Raw genomic sequence first — 21,676 nt, forward strand, 5'->3', positions numbered from 1 at the left:
TCCTTCTTCTCGTTTTTCAAGAAAAAAAAAGCCACGGCGAACGGTGCCTTTGTCGAAGTATGCCCCACAATGTTCATCAACGACATCTCATATTTATTAGTCTTGTACGTGCAATCCAATATAATAACTTGTGGGAAGCATAGAGCCAATTGGACGCATTCCGGGTGGGCAAGGAAAAGGTGTGTGACTTGACCGAACTCATCCAACTTATTTTGGCAAGCGTAGTTATTCTTCACCCCTAACCATATTACTTGTTGCATCACCATCCTACCTTACAAATTGAGTCTTCTAATCTTTTGTCTTGCATTGTAGATAGTTTGCATAGTCGACTTGTTATTCTTATTGTCCGCCTTCAATTCGCTAAGAATCCTAGACGGTGGCAAACGTGCTCGTGTCATTTTATCCACTTCTAGCATCTCATCGGGTTTGAGTCGCGCTACTTTCGCATGTCCATGCAGGTCTTTGGGACGTGGGTGGTTATGACGACAATCCATATCTTTATTCATTATCCAATATTGATCTTCTTTGTTCAAGGACTTATTCTTGAGGTTGAAAACGATCTTGAATGGGCAATTTATTTTCTTCCTCTTCGTCCTATTCTTTCTCCCGGTCTTCCCAACGTATACAGTACCCTTTTTAACCTTGCTAGCGCCGGTTCCACTACGCTCACAAATCATTTCAAACCGATCCCATCGGCTTTGTTGTCCTTTAACTAGTACACAATTTATCTTCATCGTGTGTTCCTCAAGCCAATCCAGAACTTTGGGTTTAGTTTTCCATCTCTGTGTTCATTCCAAAACAAGTAATTAGAAAGGTTCATTCCAAAACTTTGGAATATTCTAACAACATTCCGACAACATTAAGGTAAACAAAAGGTTCTTACATACCAAATCATTTTGGAAGTGATCCTTGGTATCCTCGTGAATTATGTCTACTGGATCAGGTTGATCTTCCATGGGTACGGTCTACAAAGAATATCACAAGGTTCAAATACTTGAAAGGAAAAATAATAGAAATATTCGGCTCATACTATAATCATATTATGTGTCGAACCCTGAACATTTAAAGGTTTCGGCTTATACGATGTTCTCAATTTGTGCCGAACCAATAAAAATATTTCAACCCAAAAATTAAAAATTTATGTTCGACTCATTCGATAATCATATTATATGCCGAACTATGAACATTTAGAGGTTTCGGCTTATACGATATTCTCAATATGTGCCGAACCAATAACAATATTTTAACCCAAAAAATAACAAATTGATGTTCGGCTCATACTATTTGGGAAATATAAGCCGAACCAGTAATTGTTTTTTTTCCGGGCTATTCAGGATGTTGTTCGGCTTACTATGAAACTTTCATATAAGCCGAACCGTTCATCAATTGGTAGATTCGGCTCATAGATGTGAGCCGAACCTCAACCTGTTTCGCTGAACCATGATCCAAAAAACCTAACTTTTGATAATTAAGAGCTATAGAAGTGAGATTAAGCATAGAATAGAAGTGTACCTGTGTATCAAAAGCATTGGGTTCCTCATCAATGTCTCCATCATCAGGATTTGGCTCATAAAAATCATCATCTTGAGTTTGAGTGGGTGTAAAATCATTCTCATAATCTAAGAAATCAGCCATTTGGAATCATTGGTGTAGTTGATGTGTATTTTCCTAGGTTTTTTAGATGAATTATGACCCTCCTCATCCTCCATTGAATCAAGAATTAAAATTTTCTCACTTTCTCCTTCTCTTTCTCTCCTTCTCAATAAAAACTTTGATTTTTTTTCCACAAAATTTTTCATCTAAACAACCTTTATAATTCTGAAAATTATCTTAATCACTAAACAAAATATTTAATCACTAATCAATATTACTAACACTAATACGTAAAGGACAGATTTGTCATTAAAAAAAATTTGTGTTAAGGGGTTATCTGAATTTGCTATTTCACAACTTTTTTTGTCTTTATTCAATATGCCTAGAAAGATTTCAGTGACCAAAATCAGGGTTCAAAAAGAAAGAAGAGAAAACTGAATTACGAGCGAGTTAACTTAGAACCGGCGATTCCGAGTTATTACCATAGAAATAAGAAATAAAACACTAGTCGTACCACGCTTGCCCTAATTCTAACCAATAAACCCCTTTCTTTTTGTTTCTACAGAGCAAAAAGACGGCCATTGAGACAGAGAGAGAGAGAGTCTGACTATCATCAATGGCGATGAAGACTGTAACAATCGGAGGAAAAGGTTCATCTCTCACATCATCATCTGTTTACTCAATTGCTAATGGACTGAGTCAGGTAAATATCGATTCATCAATACTTGAAAAATTGTCTTCATCGAAATCATCTCTTTCGAAGAAAACACTCACAGTCTCAAACCCTAGATTCCTAACAAATACTGAAGCTCGTGCATCTCTTGTCGTTCTTCTAAACAAATTCATCATCACTCAACATGGAATTCGTTCTGCTCTTCCGATTCTCATTACTGATGCCCTAAACGGAGGCCCATTTGCACTAGAATCTCTCGATTTTGGTTCTGTGTTAGGGTTTTTAGATACCTTGTGTAAGGTAAATGGTAAAAGATTTGATGATGTAGGAGTAACTGATGGGGAAATAATTGTTTTAGAGGAATCTTGTTATGCATTAGATGGAATTTGTGCACTTTTGGATTGTTCTTCGTCTTCTTTGAGTACTGTTGCGGATGCTGTCGCCTCGTTATCTTGCGAGGCATCCAGTGCTGATGTATCTGCGTTGGTTAATTCATTGGATTCTGGTGATGGGTTTTCGGTTAAAGATGAGGTTGCTGTTGCTAGTGATTTTAAGGTTTTACTTACTGGATCGAAATTGGTTGGCAAAAATGGTTCTAAGGCGGTCTCTGAGATACCAGAGGTGCATGGGAGTTTTAGGGAGAGTGTTAAGCAGGTACACTCAACAACGCGTGTGAAATTGAATTCTAGTGTGAGAATTGGTAAGGATGGTTCATTGAGTAATGTGAGGGGTGGGAAACAATTGGTGAAGACGGTGTCGTCTTTGGCGGCATCGCTGGTACATCTAGGTGAGAGCAGTTTGTGTCGAGCGCAACTAGTGGCGAGATGTCAAGAAGTTGATATACATTCCGAGGTGTTGGAGATGTCTGGTACCTTGAAAAATGGGATTAATTTGTCATCTGAAGTGAATTATCTTAGTTTGTTCCATGAGATAAATAGATTAGTGGCTACTGTTAGAAAAATTCTTGCTTGGGAAGGAGCCTTGGCAGTCCTTTCACTTGACAGTATGGAGTCAAAAGAGAACGCTCAAGAGGTTCAGGTTGTGTCTTCAAGTGTTGAAACCAAAAAAGGGAACACAAATGCAGATAAAAAGAGCCAAAAGAAAAAGAAGGTTGTTTTGGGTAAGGGAACTGCTGTTATTAAGCAGCTCCTTAAGGACAGGTTGAATAGTAAAGGTGGGGATAAAATCAAGAATTTGGCAGTGTTGATTGAATGGGTACGAGATCTTTGTGTGTTTTTCGAGCCGAAGGATCAAGAACTTGATACATTTTTGATGAAAGTGAAAGAGATGGTAGAAAGCAATGAGTCTAGAAGACTTCCCAAGCTTCCCAAGGTGGGTAAGAAACAGTGATTTGGATTGTGGGCTTAAACATTCACATTGACACCATGCATTTGTATTTTGGTTGTATTCCCTGCAAAACTTTTTACTTCCTGCTGACTCATGTAAACTTTCATGTTCTTTTCTTTTTCTAATTTTTTAGGGAACTCGAGATTTTGCAAAAGAGCAAATGGCCATTAGAGGGAAAGCATTCAAAATCATTGAAGAGGTGTTTAAAAGGCATGGAGCGATGGCCCTTGACACTCCAGCCTTTGAATTGAGAGAAACTCTCATGGGAAAATATGGCGAGGACTCAAAGCTGGTTTATGACCTTGCTGACCAGGTAATCGTAGTTTTCTTCTTTGTCTGCTGTTTAAGCGACTCATCTACTTTGGAACTCTGATTTTTGTCTTGGTATTTTATTGGTTATCCTGTCCTGTGTACATTCACCATTATTAATTCAAATTGATGCTCAAAATGTTTACAGGGTGGTGAGCTATGTTCCCTGAGATATGACCTGACCGTTCCATTTGCTAGATATGTAGCTATGAATGGTATCACTTCATTCAAAAGGTACCAAATTGCTAAGGTATATCGAAGGGACAACCCATCCAAGGGCCGATATCGTGAATTTTACCAATGCGACTTTGATATTGCTGGTCAATATGAAACAATGGGACCTGATTTTGAGGTTGTTAAAGTTTTGACCGAACTGCTGGATGAGTTAAACATCGGCGATTATGAGGTATGAAATTTTTGTTTTTTCATTCTGTTATGTATCTCATATGAACATTGTTACAAAAGAGGTGTTGTGGCTTTGCTTTTATGGTGGACTATGTCATCATATCACATCATAGATGCAGTCTTGATCTATGACTCCTTAGTCGCAAATACTGTCACTGCAGCCAGTCTTGTTCATTGTTGTTATTAGTTTTTTTTGTATAAATACTTGTTTGATTACTCCTTTTTTCTGCTATAGGTAAAACTGAATCACCGAAAGTTGCTGGATGGAATGTTGGAAATTTGTGGGGTTCCACCAGAAAAGTTCAGAACAATATGCTCTAGCATTGATAAGCTGGACAAGCAAACGTTTGAGACCATCAAAAAGGAAATGGTGAGTAAATTATGCATCAGCTTTGAGTAGGATGGAAGTATTCGTTTTTGAGCTTCTTAAACTCAATCATTATATAAGATGCAGTTTTGTTCTTTCGCTTAACGCCTTAACCAAGCTTATATTCGAGTAGAAGACTGTCATTGCAGTTGTGCTTTTTTGTGATCCTAGTGTCATAAACTTATAATACCATTAGAAAAAAGAAATTGTCTGATAACAATGATTAAGAAGGATGCAGAACTTGAGAAGTTGGTGACTCATTTAGTTGTTTACTGAGAGACATTCAGATAATATCCTATTTTTAGCTAAACAACCAGAACGTATTCCTGTGGGACGGAAAACAAAGCACCGCATTAGATCGGACCTTCCATACCTGATTAGTTCTTCTGCCTTTTAGTTATTTGGAGATTTTATTGTCTTTTTTTTTTCCTTTATATTTTGTTGCTTATTCTTGACAGTAACTTCTAATCCTAAGAATTCATAACTAATCTGCAAACATTTTGTTAATATGTGCTAGGTGGAAGAGAAGGGCTTAACTGCTGAGGTTGCAGATAAAATTGGTACTCTCGTAAAGAAACGTGGACCTCCTTTGGAGTTGCTGTCTGAGTTGAAAAAGGACAGCCAGTTCCTAGAAAACAATGGATCTAGTCTTGCACTAAAGGATTTAGAGATTCTTTTTGAAGCATTGGAAAAGTCAAAATGCATACACAGAGTGGTTTTTGACTTGAGTCTTGCGAGAGGTCTTGACTATTATACTGGGGTTATATTTGAAGCTGTTTTTAAAGGCACTACACAGGTAATTGTTTGATCATGGCTACCTTTTAAATGCACAATGTAAGCTTACGCAACTGTAAACTGTACGACTGATGTGGACGTTTCCTCAGGTTGGTTCAATCGCAGCTGGAGGGCGTTATGACAATCTAATAGGCATGTTTGGTACTAAGCAAGTCCCAGCAGTTGGTGCCAGCCTTGGAATTGAAAGAGTATTTAACATAATGGAGCTGCAGCTTGAGAATGATGCTAACCAGGTTGGTTAGATTTTTTTTCTTCTTCTCTGTAAACTCTTCAATTTTGATGTACAATCTATGATCCGTCTGATAACTAGTTCTGTACATCACTTACTTAGGAGTTTTATCGGACAAGTTTAGCAATAGACTGGATTATTGTTAGGTAGTTTGTTGGTGCATTTCTCACAAGGACTTTTTCTTATGACAGTCGATTCGCGCTACAGAAACAGAAGTTTTGGTTAGTATTTTTGGAGAGGATTTAGGGCAAGCTGCTGAGCTAGCGAGTGAACTGTGGGGTGCAAAAATAAAAACAGAATACTTGGTTAACAAAAGAGTAGCAAAACATATGGATCGAGCCAAAGAGTCTAGGATCCCGTTGATGGTGATTGTTGGTGACCAAGAAAGAAGGGCCAACCAAGTTAGAATTAAAGACATGCAAGCCAACACGGAGGAGTTGGTTGACAGGGATAGTGTTATCGAGGAAGTGCGGAGGCGGTTGAACTTCATATCCTTGTAATGATTTTCCTTCAAGAAATATTTTCAGATGGAGCTAGCAACTCTCTTGTTACCATTTTTTTGTTGTTGTTGCAGTTTTGACCCATTACACAGTTGGGTCCTTAAATTTGAAGGACCCCTCTTTAAATGTTTTGGATGATTGTGGTTTATATTTTTTTTTTGTATCAGAAAAACTAACTATATATTCTCCTATTGTGCCCACTTTAGACCCTTTCTTCTTCTTCTTGGAATGAAAATTTCCCCCAACACGTCCAACCGGGATAAATGAATAACATTGTCAAAATGAATAATTTTCTTCGGTCGGATTTGGACAAAGGGGCTAAATGATAACCTTGCTAAATGCATAAATGAACAAAGAAAATTGAATCCTTTAAATCCCCATGAAAATATCAATTTCATAAAAAGAAATATACTATAAATAAACCAAAATACTTCGCACACTTAACAATATTCTCGCAAGAAATCAATGCTTCTCAAAATATGCATTTAAAGTTTATTGTTTGTTCCTTCCATCCAAACTAAAATGCACACTGTCGTTAATTTTTAGGAACGCATGAACAATTTCTGGAATATTTTGCTCGTATTGTAGCAAGTTTTTTTTATGGTGATTACTGCTTGAAATGTCTTTTTCGATGATCCATTTTGTATAGCTACTGCTATCATCTGGTTCAGGATGATTCTCACCATTTATTATTGGCTCGATAATTTCTTCTTTCATAAACAATTCCATAGCCGCATTATTCTCATTACGATGGTTCGAATACGTGTTCGACGTCCATCACATTTCGATAACGTAAGTTATTAGAAATGCTACCATTTAATTTTTGAATATTTTCTTCTAAATGATCAATCTTTTGCTCGGAAACATCAAAACTATATATGTAGAAAAATGTAAATATTCTCGAAATAAATAATATTTTCATTCATCTATAAATAAATAACTCCACTGAACGAATATTTATTTGCAGTCCTAAGAACATTCATTTATCGAGATTAGACTGTAAGTAGAGAGAGTTTCTGGGCATGAAAAGCAAACATTCCCGTAGCCAAAACCTTGCCGGGAGGATACTCAGTATGCTTCAAAAAAATAAAAACAGATAATTCTTAATGATTTGTATTGTAAAACCTCCCTAGTTTGAGGCCTACACGCTTTATTCGGACCTATCATTTTCTTCTCCTTGTGCAAATGGTTGTCGGGTGTCAAATTTGGCGAAAAAACCAATCTAGTTTATTTGCATTCCTAAGAACATTCATTTATCGAGATTAGAATGTAAGTAGAGAGAGTTTCTGGGCATGAAAAGCAAATATTTCCGCAGCCAAAACCTTGCTGGGAGGATACTGAGTATGCTTCAAAAAAATAAAAACAGATAATTCTTAATGATTTGTATTGTAAAACCTCCCTAGTTTGAGGCCTACACGCTTTATTTGGGCCTATCATTTTCTTCTTCCAACTTGTGCAAATGGCTGTCGGGTGTCAAATTTGGCGAAAAAACCAATCTAGTCTCAAATTAACCCTAATACTAACCAATATAAATACAAATCAATTGTCTCTTCGGGGACATCCGATAAAATTGGAACAATACAAGTCAATTACTATTTTCAGCTAAAAACCAAAAAACTTAAAAAAAAAACAATTTCTATTCTCATTTAAACTTTCCAAATTCCACAAACCCTAATCAATTTTTTTCTTTGATCTTTTTATTTAACGATCTTCGATTCCATAGAGGTAAGGTAAATCTCTATCAACCAGTTATATTATTATCATTTTTTTCATTGACTTGCACGTTTAAAACCGCAATTTTAAAAATCAAAATCTTTGATTTACTCAGAATTGGTTTACGTATATCTATCGTATCAACCAATTTTGGGTTTTTTTCTTCGTTCCATGAAGAGCATGCAGAGAAATTGTTTTATAAAATTTTTAGAATCAACAAATTCTTGGTTGAATTCAAAATATGTAAAGACATAGCCAAAATCGGTTTATAAGTGCATGAGCATAAACCGATTCTGGGTATTAACTATTTTTTGCATTTTTTTTTATCTTACAATCAGTTTGTTGTATGTGGTTCATGTATCGATTAGGTCTATTCTCTGTTGAGATTCCCATGTCACAATTGGTTTTTATTTATATGTCATATGAATTAATTCCTGATGTTTCGTTTTCCTGTGTATTTTTCTAGTTAGAATCGGATTACATATATTGTCATACGGACCGATTGTCTAACTAGATTTTTTTTTTGTAGATATGGACTTGGCTCACTAAGACGTTTATTCTTGACCCATCCAACAAGAGGATGTTGATAGGAAACCAGATGTTGTTGTATCTAGAAAATATGATTGAGCTCATCAGATTTTCCAGGAAAATGAGGGATGCAATTGCAGATCGTAGGGCGTACGACAAACATATGAATAGTCTGTTTGCATAAATGGCTGGAGAAGAAACATAATTTGCTGCTTCCAATGGTGTTGCTGCTGATGGTGATGCTGGTGCTCCCTGATGTCGACGCTCACTTGCTTTGTGATGCTACGTACTTTATAAGTTTAATTTTCTAATTTAAGTTGTTGTAATGGTTTTTAAGACTTGTTTGCATGATGGTTTTCATGAATTACGGCACAATGGTGTGATGCAATAATAAACTTATAAATGTTAATTATAATTATTATGTATAATGGTTTATGGTAAAACATGTTTATGCATGCTTCAAACTTGTTTTATAAGTACAAGCAAACAATCGGTCTACCTATAAATCGAGTTTTTAGGCTTCATCTGGGACTCGGTTTATGCGGGTATTAATGTAATCCGGTTCTTTGCGTCTTAGAAATGTCAGTTTTCTGTATCCTTTTTTAGTTAGTATCGGATCACATATGCAAATATGAAAACCGATTATGGTCGGTGAAATGTCAATTTTTTGTTGACTTTTAGTCATAATCGGTTTATGTTGCCAATTATAAAGACTGATTCCCATGGGCATAAAAAATGGTTTTAATTGACATTCACGAGGATTGATTGTGCTAAATAATTTCATATTTTTCGAAAAAACTAGTTGTCTGGGGTATTTTTCTATATAAAGAGACCTCATTCCCGAACCCAGTTTGCCTCAAACTTGCTCATTCTATTCACTCCTACTCCATATACTATACTCATTTCATACCTCCACATACAAGAATGGCATCATTTGACGCCGCCGAAGATTATACCATAATCAAACCATGGTACGCCGAAACCTTTTGGGCGAAGATATATAACCAATATAGGCAAGATTATGGGTATCCAAAGAGAAAAAGTCTTCAACAAATCATAATAGGTACCAAGTCATCCAAATGCGATAGTTGCTTTTATAGCTATCAAACAACGGATTTTGAACGCTAGCCACTTTAGCTTGCCCCTTCAACAATTTGTAAGTATTTTTATGGTTTATATACCTATTTGACATAATTTATGTTGTTTGATATTCTAATTAAAAAATACTAACAAAGTAAGTTTGTATTGTGTTTAACCTATCACTTCATGATATCCAAAATTCCGGAGTATGCCGAGGACTTTATAGTGGGTGAATCGGACTCAGATTTCTCTGACGAAGATTGGTAGTTTTAGAAGTTTTTGTGTAGATTATGTCGGTATATTTTTATGTAAACCCTCACGAGACTATAACTCGTCCACTAGGGTCGCCTAGGGGTTCAAAGGATTGATGCGTATTACTAAAAGGAATAGATTTGAAATGAATGAAGTTTTTTCTTATGAAAAATGAAACAATCGGTTTGTGTATGACTAGTAAAAATATGATTGTATCTATACATGCGTTAACCGATTCTGGATGTCTTTCGTGAATGAAGAACACCAAACCCGAATCGTTCCAAGAGTGCATGAGGGTAAATCGATTATGGTTGGTGTTTCAGGAAGAAAAAAAATCAAAAATTTTCACTTGTTTGATGCTTTAAATTGCGATTAACATTAGCTGATTTCACATCTAGCACGATTAATTAACACCTAAAACGATTAACTAACACTAATTAATCATGGGTAAACTAGGCGTTGGAAAAATTGTTGGTTAAATGGTTTTGTGAAATTACTTCTTAATAACCCTTTTTGTCTTTTAGTAAAAAGCCCCAAATAAAGTGTATAAGCCTCAAACTGTGGAGGATTGTAAAACACCAGAGTGACCATCTTTATTAGAAAAAAAAAACACAATAAATTGGGATATATAAAAATTTCAATATGCAATAAAAGTGACAGAAAATCCCAAAATTTTGAAAAAGTTTACATTCTATCAATTCAATTTTCTAGTAATGCCACGATTATCTTCTGCTAACACATGTTTTTCGTCTTCATTTTTTTTCAAAATATTTTTCTTCCATCAACTCCTCCTCCACTGCCATCACCACCAGTACCTCCTCCTGCTCATGTTGCCGCCATATCATTACTACTTTTAGATCCGCTATCAGCAACACCTCCGCCTCTTCTTCCTCCTCCCCACCAATACCATCAGCTCCTTCTTCTTTTCTTCCAACCATATCATGTTCAAATCTATCACAAATAATACATGCGCCTCCTACAAACCCACTATGATATTCATGTCTCTTATAAACAACACCTACGCATCCTTCCCCACCACCACGTCAGGACTACTAACTAAATCCAACTCGTGTTACGGTCAAATGAAAAGAAACTGCTAGTTTGCATAGGCCACATGGTCCTTCACAAATGATACATAAAAGTGTGTATCATTGTCAACTATGCGTTCTCTAGCTCGGTCCATGTAAATTATTGCCACATTCACCTTTCTTCAATATGATAAATTCTCGATAAGCAACGATGATGCCCACACATAGCTTTCTCGAGTAAGCAACGCGTCACAATGATGTTTTCACATCATATATGCTTCGATGGTCAAGCTTTATATCTTAAATGTGCAACTCCGCTTAATGCACCTTCAATCAACATCCCTTCCCTGTATATGTCTTTTGATGGTGGTTTTTAATTCAGGGCTAAAACCGTGAAACCCTAAATTTATGTGCCTTTGTTTTGCAAAGAAATAAATCCATTCAAAGATGATGAGCGCCTACGCCTCTCTGCTTACATATGTATTACACAATTTAGTATATTCATATACAAAATTTAAATTAAAATAATGATGGTTCAAAAATCACAAATATTATGTGAATTTTGTTGAGCTCCTACTCGCATTATTCACTAATGCAGGACTTGCTGAGTATTTATCCCATGTTGTGTTCCCAGCTAAACTCTTAAATACTGACATTAAATTTATGTTCATTCTTAGTTGAAAAGCATGAATTTCCTGAATGTCCAAATTAAGATACGCATGAAAGGCACCACAAGTCGTGCCAGTAAGAAAAGGCGTGCTACCTGCAAGAGTAGCCAAAAACTAGTGATTTTGTATCAACGTGCAAAATTCACCAAAAATGATTAATTTTGTTTCAATTCGCAAAATTCAATTTTTTGACCTAATTTTATCAATTTACAAAAATTAGGTTTTTGTCCTAAAACAGAGCCTGCACGATATCTCGACCAATAGACTAAACCTAGGCAAGCTAGGAAACCGGCCCATGGATATAGTAGGAGTGCAATCCTACCAAAAGTTGGAAAACAAGAAAAGAAGGGAAACCGCGACAAATAAAGGCAGCAACAAAAGGGCGCGCGACCGCGCCACTTGGCCGATCGGTTTTCCCTAGCTGGCGCCTTGCATCACCGACCAGACCTACCCCATATTGTTGTCCGCTGGCCCCTCTTTCTCATCAGCCAATCAAATCTCTCTAAAGCTATAAGCTGCTTTTTTAATTAACGAAAGAAGTAGGATGGTCGACGCGTTTAAATTCTTAAGAAAATAGATCTTGGATGTCCAAGTCAGTAGCAAACTAATCTCGACCACACGACTTGGTAAGCTCAGTTAGCTAACCCCTAACTCCTACAAACGCGACCAAAGAAGTTTCATGATGCTTACCGACGGACCCACTTTTATTTCATCCAATCATAACTCTCCTAACCTGCAGGCAGCGTTCACAACTGTTAGCCAAAGTAGGCTAGTCAAGCGGCTTAAAAAGGATCTTAATTAGGTCAAGACCGCCCATGGAAGTCTTAAATTAATCACGACCTTCTAACTTAGCCGGACAAATTGATCGGCTTAGATTCAAGTTTGAGCCACCAATGAGGTGTTGTTATGTTCACCGGCGACCCATATTTGGCCTTGACCAATCACATTGCTCCTATCCTACCTTCTCCGCTCCGAGTCATTGGCCAAAGTAGGCTAGTCACACTGCTTATAAAAGTCTTAAGTAAATTCAACGATAATCAACAACTGCCGCAAATCATCTCAACCATCCAACTTATCTTGCTGATTTAACCGGCTTAGATCTAATTTGGGTCGACCAATGAGATGTCATAATGTCTACCAGTCATCCTTCTCCTATGAGGACCGATCACCTCATCCCTAACCTACACGAACAACTCCTGTCAGCTGCTCAAATACATCCAGTCACGCTCCTTATTAAGACCGTGAAATCCGTGACTAATTCAAGCAGGCTGTATACAAAGATGCTTCATAAGTCTCGAATATTTTGAGTTGCTTTCTTAAAAGCTATATGCATCGATTACTGAAGATATTTTATGAATATCGATTTCATATTTATTTAACTTAAAAGCATCATATGCTATTTTTTGAGCGCTGACTCGCGGCAAGTCTCCTTCATATGACTTGGTTTGACACCTATGATCATTTTGCCGCTTAGCTTGCGCATGATTGGTCGAAATAATTAGGTCTTGCTAGCAAGTCCCACTCAACAACTACCATGTAGGACTTGTTCCATATTTTATATGACTTGCTCCATATTTTCTGCAAAAGTACTTGAGACATCTAACATGTTACAAAATAGCGGATGTTCATCAGGGTATTGGTATGGCGGTTTACAATGTGCGGCGTGCAACACGCTAATTATGAAAAGTGTCAGGAAAGGCGGACAATTGATGGCAGGAGAGAAGTAGTGGATATAAAAACCGGTCGGTATTCCCTTCACAGTAGGAACATGGTACTTACCATTTTTACACGATCTCTACTTCTCAATCACTCAACTACTTCCACTTCCTACGAGATCGGGGTGTTCAACTATGACTTGTTTAAATATATTTTCAATATTATTTCAACCAACAACAATTTTTCATTAACAACAAAAATACTCAGAAAACACATAGAACTTACAGCTTATACTTTGCAAGCAAGTTCTACATTCTGATACAAGTCATAAACAACTACACCTTACATAGTTCATTATTCTGATCTCAATACTTTATCTGCTTCCCTCTCTAATATCAACCTTTCTCCTCATTTTGTGACCGAAGCAAAACTAGAACGGTCATTTCTTGGTTTAGGCGAAAATTGTACATATTGATCTCTCGAATCTAAAGTACTTTTATGCAGTACATTTTTTTAAGGTTTACATTAGTTTCTCATCGACACACTCAATTTACCATTTTCAGCAGAATTAGCTTTTACCCTACTACAATGTCTTATTGACATTTTTACAAGGGGAGTGGATGGCCATATACCACGTCCACCTGCTTCCATGACAACGAATTTCAAGAAGATGCTTCATGGTGATGCATTACCAGTTCTCTGTCAATGCTCAACTTGTGAAATGCATCATTGTGATGCCTTTTAGCTCCTTTCGAGCATCCTACGTACTTTCATGATGCACCATGATGATGCAGTTTTAGTTTTGGGCCAATATGTCATGCACGCGCAACACATGCTTGAGATGGAGCTTCATATCCTTCAAGGATACATCATTGAGCATCCGTCATGCGAAAAATACGGGTGTTGCACTAATACTTTCCTAACCACATTAAATCGTCTTTATTTATCTTTCATTCACATCTTAATTATATATTATTAGATACTTGTACATACTGTCCAAATCTAAGGGACATAATCTATTAAGATCTCTTAATTTTTAAAACTGATATTCTTATTATTTCGTAGTAGCCACCTAATTTAAGAGAATTAGGAAATTGACTAAAATGACAAGTTACCTTTTTAAGGCAATGGTCCAATTGTATATATATTTTATGGATCGGAATCTGATTACAGATTAGGAAGGTTTTAGGCACCTATTCCGCCTGGTCAAGAAACCGGTCTCTACTACTTGACTTGGATACTTGGGGGTTTCGAGACAACTGATAAAAAAATAACTTAATTAATTAAAGGATAATACAATATTATTGATCAGTAAAAATTCTAAACCTAAAAAAAATAAGACAAATCTAATGTATCTACGCTAATTAAATGTCACCAAGCAACTGACTATAACAGACTTAAATTTTCTTATGACCTTCAACACATGCGACTTTGATGCACAAATGTTATTCACTTGCTAGGAAAACTTTAACAAAGGAACAGTGAGACAAAAACAAGGCTAAAGTGTCAATAACAAAAGGGGATTACTGATACATGTATATTCCTCTCCCCGGGAACTAGTGATCCTCAAGACGAGTTGAGGATAAAATTGTAATTTAGGAGGGATTACTGATTTAAGGCAGTATTCCTATAAAAGGAAAACAAATTCCTAAGAGATTTGGGAAGCCAAACCAAAGGTAGTATTCCAAGATAAGGAAATACTTCCTAGACAAGGTAATATTCCTAAAAAGAGAATTATTCCTAGATAAGGCAACAAATTCCTAGAAGGTTTGGGAAACCAGTAAAGCTATAAATAGATATGTTTAGCTCATAGCTAAGACATCCAGAGAGTGTGATTTGACACCTAGAAAAGGAGGTTTAACACACATACCTAGAGAGAAGTTTGTGAGACAATTAATTATTGTAAAAGCAAGCTTAGCAAACAGTTTAATGTTGATCCATTGTTTAGAGAGACTGTGAGCGTAACAAAGAGAGAATTGTATTCTTGTTCATAATCTAGAGAAAATATATTTCTTTGGATCTGGTTTCTATTGTGTTCTGTTTTCTAGTTTTCATCTATTATTATTCTGAATTCCGCCTCTATAACAATAGTCACCAAGGTACATAGATCACACGTATCAAGATGGTATCAAGAGCAGGGTTCGTTTCTTTTAGGGAAGATTCCAGTGGTTTATGGTATTCACTAGATCTCTCTACAAAAAACTTGGTGAGTTACTCGAGAAGCTAGAATACGTTAAGAGAACAACGAGATCAAGGATGATGAAGTCAGATGATGATCCTAAACAAAGCGAACCACAAACTATGGAAGAAAAGGTGGCTACCTACAAATAGGCATGAAGTCGATCCAAACCACCCTTGAAGAATTGACTAAATGTGTTCGTTCTCATACACCCAAGACGAAGACGAAGAAAAAAATTATACCTTCACCAGAAGCTTCGGAAAAAGAAAAAGAAGAACGAGTTTCTTAAAAGTCCTACATCAACTAAACTTCATGGTAAGAATCTGAAAATTGATTTTCGTGTTGATATCCACTTTATGTTGACTACATGTTTGTCATTTAGGATTTACATGAATCAAACACCATTTTTATGTTTTCAGGGTAGTCAAATAACCTAGTTGCGGGTGAGTTTACATCCATGTTAACTCCTACATCTCTGTTAACCGTCGATTGCAATTATGTATGTTGTAATATTCCAAGTTGTAATCCTCTAGTAGACTCTGATTTCATCTTACTACCACTATTGTGGTTTTTTTTCTTTTCGTTTTTTCATATATATATATATATAAATCTCCTATCCATAACTTGTTTTTTAGTTCAATCTTATTACTGAAGTGAAAAATCAACTCAATATACCTTAAGGGATTTTCTGTCCAAATATTATCAGTCAGTTGAGTCAGGTCTGATTCAAAAAACAAATATATTTTCTGAGTCAGACCTTAGTGAGTCATATCCAGATGAGTCAGGTGATTTCATTCATATCCAGACGACTCAGATAAGTCAGCTGCAAACAAACAAAGTGTAAATTGGACAAAAATTAGACCAAACACTAACTTTGGACAAAATGTAAGTACCAAAAACCAAATAACTCTTGTAATATTTCATTTAATTCCTAAGATTATTTTGTAAACATAGGAAAGCCGGTTATAAATAATGTAGGCTAACTAATGAAAAAGCAGGATTTTTGAACTCAGACTCGTCCAAGGCTTTAATGAACCCGTAAAGGGATTTAAATGAGTTTTTAAGCCCGATTTTTACGCTTTTCACCATTTCTGAACTATAGGGAGCTATATATGGACCTTGAATTTGGATGATTCAAAAATCCACGCATTTTCCACAAGGTACACTACCATCTAGTTAAAAGTAAAACGAATACAAGCTCAAAATTATGGGTGTCTCACTTTCCTGATGGCCTTATTCGACTTTACATTTATAAGACTGATTGATATTCCTCGACGCAATTTTAAGACATTTTCAATTTGGGTATAAACAGTAGTGTTAGTGATACTGATTTAAACTGACCATCTGGCCAAAACTTTTTTTTTTTGTTTAATTAAGGTGTTATCGTCCTTTATCATATATTCACATTGGATCTGTATTTATTAAATATATAAATACAGTTTATGTACATAAATAGGGTTATTTGGTTTTTGGTACTCACGTTTTGACCAAAACCTGGGTTTGGTCTAACATTTGTCCAGCCTTTGCGTTTGGTCTAAAAACCAATGTTGACCTGCGTTGACTCGGTTATACGGTGACTTGTCTAACTCTTGACTTGGTTTATTTTTTGTGCACCCTTTAAGTTATTATGTATTCACTACCAGGGGCCCCAAAAATGTTAACCCCCTTTTTTGCAGCCCCGGGTCCGGTGTCTTATCTTCTTCTTCGCTCTTCTTCGTCAACTTCTTTTCCTGTTAGATTTCGATTTCTTCTCCTTCTTTTCTTTTCCTGTTAGATTTTGAGTGATGAAGTTCCAAGTTAATTTGAGTGAATTAACTAGTGAAGCTGGGTAGATGAAAGTGGAGTTATTCTCCGTCAATTACGAATGAGATGTTGCTGCTACGAATGATTAAAAAATAGAAAAATGGTAAGTTAAATTAGGGTTTTGAATCTGTTGATGTTTAGTTGATCAATTTCTGATGGGTGTGTTTCTTAATTGAAGTATGGATGGTTATAAAGGATTTAATTTTAGATTCTTAAGAAAATCAATCAGAAATTAGGGTTCATACCTCTGTGGTGGAATAATTGGGCTCAGACGAAGCAGGTTTATGTGATTCCACTTTTGGGTTTTCTGTGAGAGCCTCAGAGAAGGATTAGGAGAATAAATTAAAGCTTGGAGTGTTGGTAGTCTTGAATCTGGGGTGGCACTGAGATTGCAGAAGAGAAGGAGTTGGTGGTACTGAGACACGGGTTGTGTTCGATTTAGTGAACGGAAAACAAACTGAGAATTTGATGGTCTGTGAGCAGGAAATGGATTTGATGGATTACTAATTCGAGTGATCTGAGATGGTGTTGCTGCTGGTGATGAATCTCAATTGTTGAAGAAGTGCGTTGGCAGAGTTATTCAAGCAAACAGAAGTGAAGGTACTGTTGTTTGAGATGAAGTGAAGTTTCTTCTCCAAGCAGCTGTTAATTAGTTTTCTTTCACATTTGTAGAGAATATTACTGCCAGAAGTGATAAGGGTTGGATGAACAGAAGAGGACACTTGATGTTCGATGGATTCAAGGCATCATTGGTACTAATAGCGGGAAGTCTGGTAGTTTGTTGCGGCAGAACTGGTGGATTGATGTGGACTGTATGAAGGTGGTAAAGATGGTGATGCTATGTTGTATTGTTGTGGATGTATGCAGATGGTGATGGATGAAAACTGTGGTGGTACTGCCTGTGTAAGGGTTTTGAGAGGAGCAAAGCTCCTCACTGTGGAGTCGATTCATCTGTTTGGATGAATGGGTTTTGATTGGATTGAAGTAGCTATATGGTTCAGGGACTCTTTCAAGGGTTAATCGGTTAAGATTTTGCTACTAGTGGATGAAGTAGCTGGTTCAGATTTGTAGACGAAGCATCAAAGATGGTGAATGGGGATTTTTGGATGTAATTGAAATTGGGGTTCTTTGGTCGATCAAATTGAAGTCAGTGGTGGTGTTAACTGATTTGATTCCATTATAAAGGGGTACTGAGATTGTCGATTAAATTGCAGTTGCAGTCTCTGGTGTTGGCCGTAATGTCTGTATAGGAGGGTTGGATCAACAAGTTGACATCTATCACTCGGGAATGGTAGTGCTTTCCGGGGGCAAAATTTTTATCCCTAATTGCTTTGCTTTGCGGTTATTATAAAGTGAAACAACATAAACTAAGAAAGAGAGGAAACTCTGTCGGAATCAGATACCGGCGAGAATCTGAGAAGAAGATTTGATGTATTTTTTACCCAGGGGTACAAAAAAAAATAGCTATCATTTTTTGGGGATCGTTTTGTGAATACATAATTATTTAGGGGTGCACAAAAAATAAACCAAGTCAAATAGTTAGACACATCATCATATAACTAGTCAACGCGGGTCAACGTATGGTCTTTAGACCAAACGCAAAGGCTGGACAAACGTTAGACCAAACCCAGGTTTTGGTCAAAACCTGAGTACCAAAAACCAAATAACCCACATAAATAAGTTAAATAAAGTTAGTTAAACTACCAAACCTGAAGAATATTGTAATTCAGATAAATTATCGTGTTTATTTGGTTTTTGGTACTTACATTATGTCAAAAAGACATGCTTTGGTCTAACATTTGTCCAGCTTTGCGTTTCGTACCTAGAAATAACACTGATCGTATTTGACCTGATTTTAATTAATTTTGTAGAGTAAATTATATAGGTTTACAAATGTACCCTTGCTACGGGCTTAGAGTCCAACGACTCTAATCAATCTAGTAAACCTACGGTAAGAAATTTAACCTTAATTTTATATTCTTCATTTCTACCCGAAAATTTTACTCTTGATCTTAGGCCTCCACAAGTACTGGACATGAGAGCCCCCATTGATGAATTCCACTTAATTGAGTTATTCCGACAAATATTCAAATGAGTATTTCAAGTATTCAAAGCGTTGAGACAAACAAGGAGTTGGGATGTATTCGGAATAGATTCAAATCTTTAAAAAACGATGGTGTTGATGCTACCATTTCCAAAATCGGTGATTAACGAATGGCTGCTTCCATTGATGTTGAAGAGCTATGATTAGGGAATAAAAATCGATGAGAAATATGATGGAGAAAGAAAAAGTGACGTCCAGACTTGAGATAGAACAGTGGTGATGGTGAGTGATGTTGCTCATAATTGATCATCGTCTGATGGTGATTTTTGAATGAGTGATTTTCTAATTTCGGTGGACATCAATAAATTATTGAACAATGGGAAAACTTGGGTAAGAGTTCAATTTCGACGAATAGTTCTCGAGTTTAATGGTGAATCAGTGAAGGGAAGTTGTTTGATGGAAGATTAGTTATGGTGAAGAGACTTATTTTTATCATAGGTTGATGCTGGTGATGCTCGTTCTTTGATGGAGGATCGATGTCATTTGCTATTATTGTTTCGATGGATGATGAAGATGGAATAGTGATTGTTTTCGTCTGCAATAAGAAAATAAGAAGATCTTATTGATTTCTAAACGTGGACTTGAGCGCTGATCTGGTGGTGGTGGCGGTATTTTACAAATAGGAACTTTTAATAGGTGTAAACATAGTCTTTGGTGTTTATTTTAATGTTAGTAATGGAAAAGGTACAATGATAAATTAATTTAGTTATTAGATTTTACTTAATTTATAAATAATTACTAAACAGAAATCAAAATCTAACAGAGTCAATATGGGTTAACGTTTTATTTTTCAAGTACCAAATATCAACCTGGACAAATGTTAGACCAAGCACTAAAACCGGTCAAAGCCTAAGTACCAAAAACCAAATAACCCTAACCTATCACGTTAAATATGACTGAGCATATTGTGTTGAAATGAGGAAAAATATGCAAGCCATGATGTTGACATTTGTTTCTAATATGTATTAGTCAGTATCGGGTAAAACCTGTATATATATCCACACACGCTGATATAACTTGTATCAAAAAAATACAAAACTAATACTCGAGGATATATATATATATATACTAAGGATCTTGGATCAGTGTCAATCGTTATGGATACAACAGATACAAAAAACTATGACTTGGAAGTCCATTAGTTGATTGCAAGGATAAAACGAAAACAATGTAAGCTTCATCCATGAATAATACGAAAATATTTAAGGTAGACCAAAATATGACAATCCAACATGTCGCTCTGCTATCAGTGGTTCATGACATTCATATAGGACCCACCACTTCCAATGGATTCACCATTTCCAGATGTAAAGTTGAGACCGTGTCCACCGCTCCTACATATATAAGTCCACCCGTGAGCACCCATCAACTTCGGAAGATCATGTGATGATATTACGAAATGAGAAGTATCAACAAAGAAAGTGGGGAAGAAAACTTTGGGGCAGAGATTTCAACCAAGAAAGTAGGGAAGAGTATTGAATTATTGCGGTTCAATTCAGCTGAATGATGGGGGATTTCGGTGGTATTCATAATTTTTATAGAATTTGGAGACTCAGATTCTTATCTAATGTGAATTTGCAGGTTTTGAAGAAGTATAAAAGTATAACTAAGCTATATAAAAAGAACATATTAGCTTACCCTTTACTTATTCGAAAAATCTCCCTAACACTTTAGATTTGTTCCTCTCCAATCCCTTACACAATCAAGCAGCTTGCAACCCAACAACTTCAGCATACTCAAGCAGGCCAATACAGTTCGTGCATATATACTACCACTCCATCGTTCCAAAAATTTCAACATCCACCATTATAGCGAGCTGGGCACTTTTGTGATATTGGTGTGATTCAAATTTAATTGGTATTTTGTGGTTTCTTCGCTTCTTCGATTGTCATGAAATTCATGTGTATCTAAGTCATGTCAATTAGGCATTAATTTCAAGTCACGTGATTTAAGTTTCTAATGATTTATGCGAGTTAATCTTTTTTCTCAATATTACTTTGTCTCTTGTCTTATAGCGTGTTTCTAACCATGAATTGTTTGCAGGTTGTTTAAGTGTACAATTAAATAACTTGTTTACAATACTAAAACTAGATTTTTGTAACCTTAACCTGTAACTGTTAAGTTGAATCAATCACAAATGACAAAGCATCAACGTTGTAAAGGGACTTTGTGGATCTTGATGTGTAGATGGCAATCCTAAGTTAACATGTCGAACTTACGAGCATGTGGTTAAGATCAACTCGACTCACATAACATACCCATTAATTAAGTTGTGTTTAGAGAACTTACTCAAAATGTCTTAGTTAACCAGAAACGAGCAGAGAACTGATTCTACGAAATGACTTAGGAGTCCAACATATTAGTTAGACATATTACTTGTCTACGCTCGTTATTAGTAAACATGTTTTGAAGAAAATTTTGCTGGTATGTTATTGATTATATTAAGC

General features: G+C 36.1%; 1 protein-coding gene and 1 long non-coding RNA gene across 2 annotated transcripts; both read left to right on the forward strand.

The window, feature by feature from the left end:
• The first annotated feature begins 2,134 nt into the window (after window positions 1-2,134).
• Window positions 2,135-6,427, forward strand: LOC113302248 (histidine--tRNA ligase, cytoplasmic-like). The gene is made up of 7 exons (XM_026551136.1): window positions 2,135-3,598; window positions 3,747-3,926; window positions 4,071-4,328; window positions 4,563-4,697; window positions 5,212-5,490; window positions 5,579-5,722; window positions 5,910-6,427. The coding sequence occupies exons 1-7, from the start codon at window positions 2,210-2,212 to the stop codon at window positions 6,216-6,218; spliced, it is 2,694 nt and encodes an 897-aa protein (XP_026406921.1). The 5' UTR covers window positions 2,135-2,209; the 3' UTR covers window positions 6,219-6,427.
• Window positions 6,428-7,808: 1,381 nt separating this feature from the next.
• Window positions 7,809-8,902, forward strand: LOC113302721. The gene is made up of 2 exons (XR_003337054.1): window positions 7,809-7,943; window positions 8,461-8,902. It is a non-coding gene; the product is annotated as an uncharacterized LOC113302721 (long non-coding RNA).
• The last annotated feature ends 12,774 nt before the right edge of the window (window positions 8,903-21,676 follow it).

This window comes from Papaver somniferum, chromosome 8 (genome assembly GCF_003573695.1).
Source record: "Papaver somniferum cultivar HN1 chromosome 8, ASM357369v1, whole genome shotgun sequence".
In the NCBI taxonomy this organism is placed as follows: Eukaryota; Viridiplantae; Streptophyta; class Magnoliopsida; order Ranunculales; family Papaveraceae; genus Papaver; species Papaver somniferum.

Excerpts from the sequence above, each read along its gene's own strand:
- LOC113302248 (XM_026551136.1), top strand. The coding sequence starts at position 2,210 with ATGGCGATGAAGACTGTAACAATCGGAGGAAAAGGTTCATCTCTCACA. Across the intron at positions 3,599-3,746 it reads GACTTCCCAAGCTTCCCAAG|GGAACTCGAGATTTTGCAAA; the intron begins GTGGGTAAGAAA and ends CTAATTTTTTAG. Across the intron at positions 3,927-4,070 it reads TTTATGACCTTGCTGACCAG|GGTGGTGAGCTATGTTCCCT; the intron begins GTAATCGTAGTT and ends AAATGTTTACAG.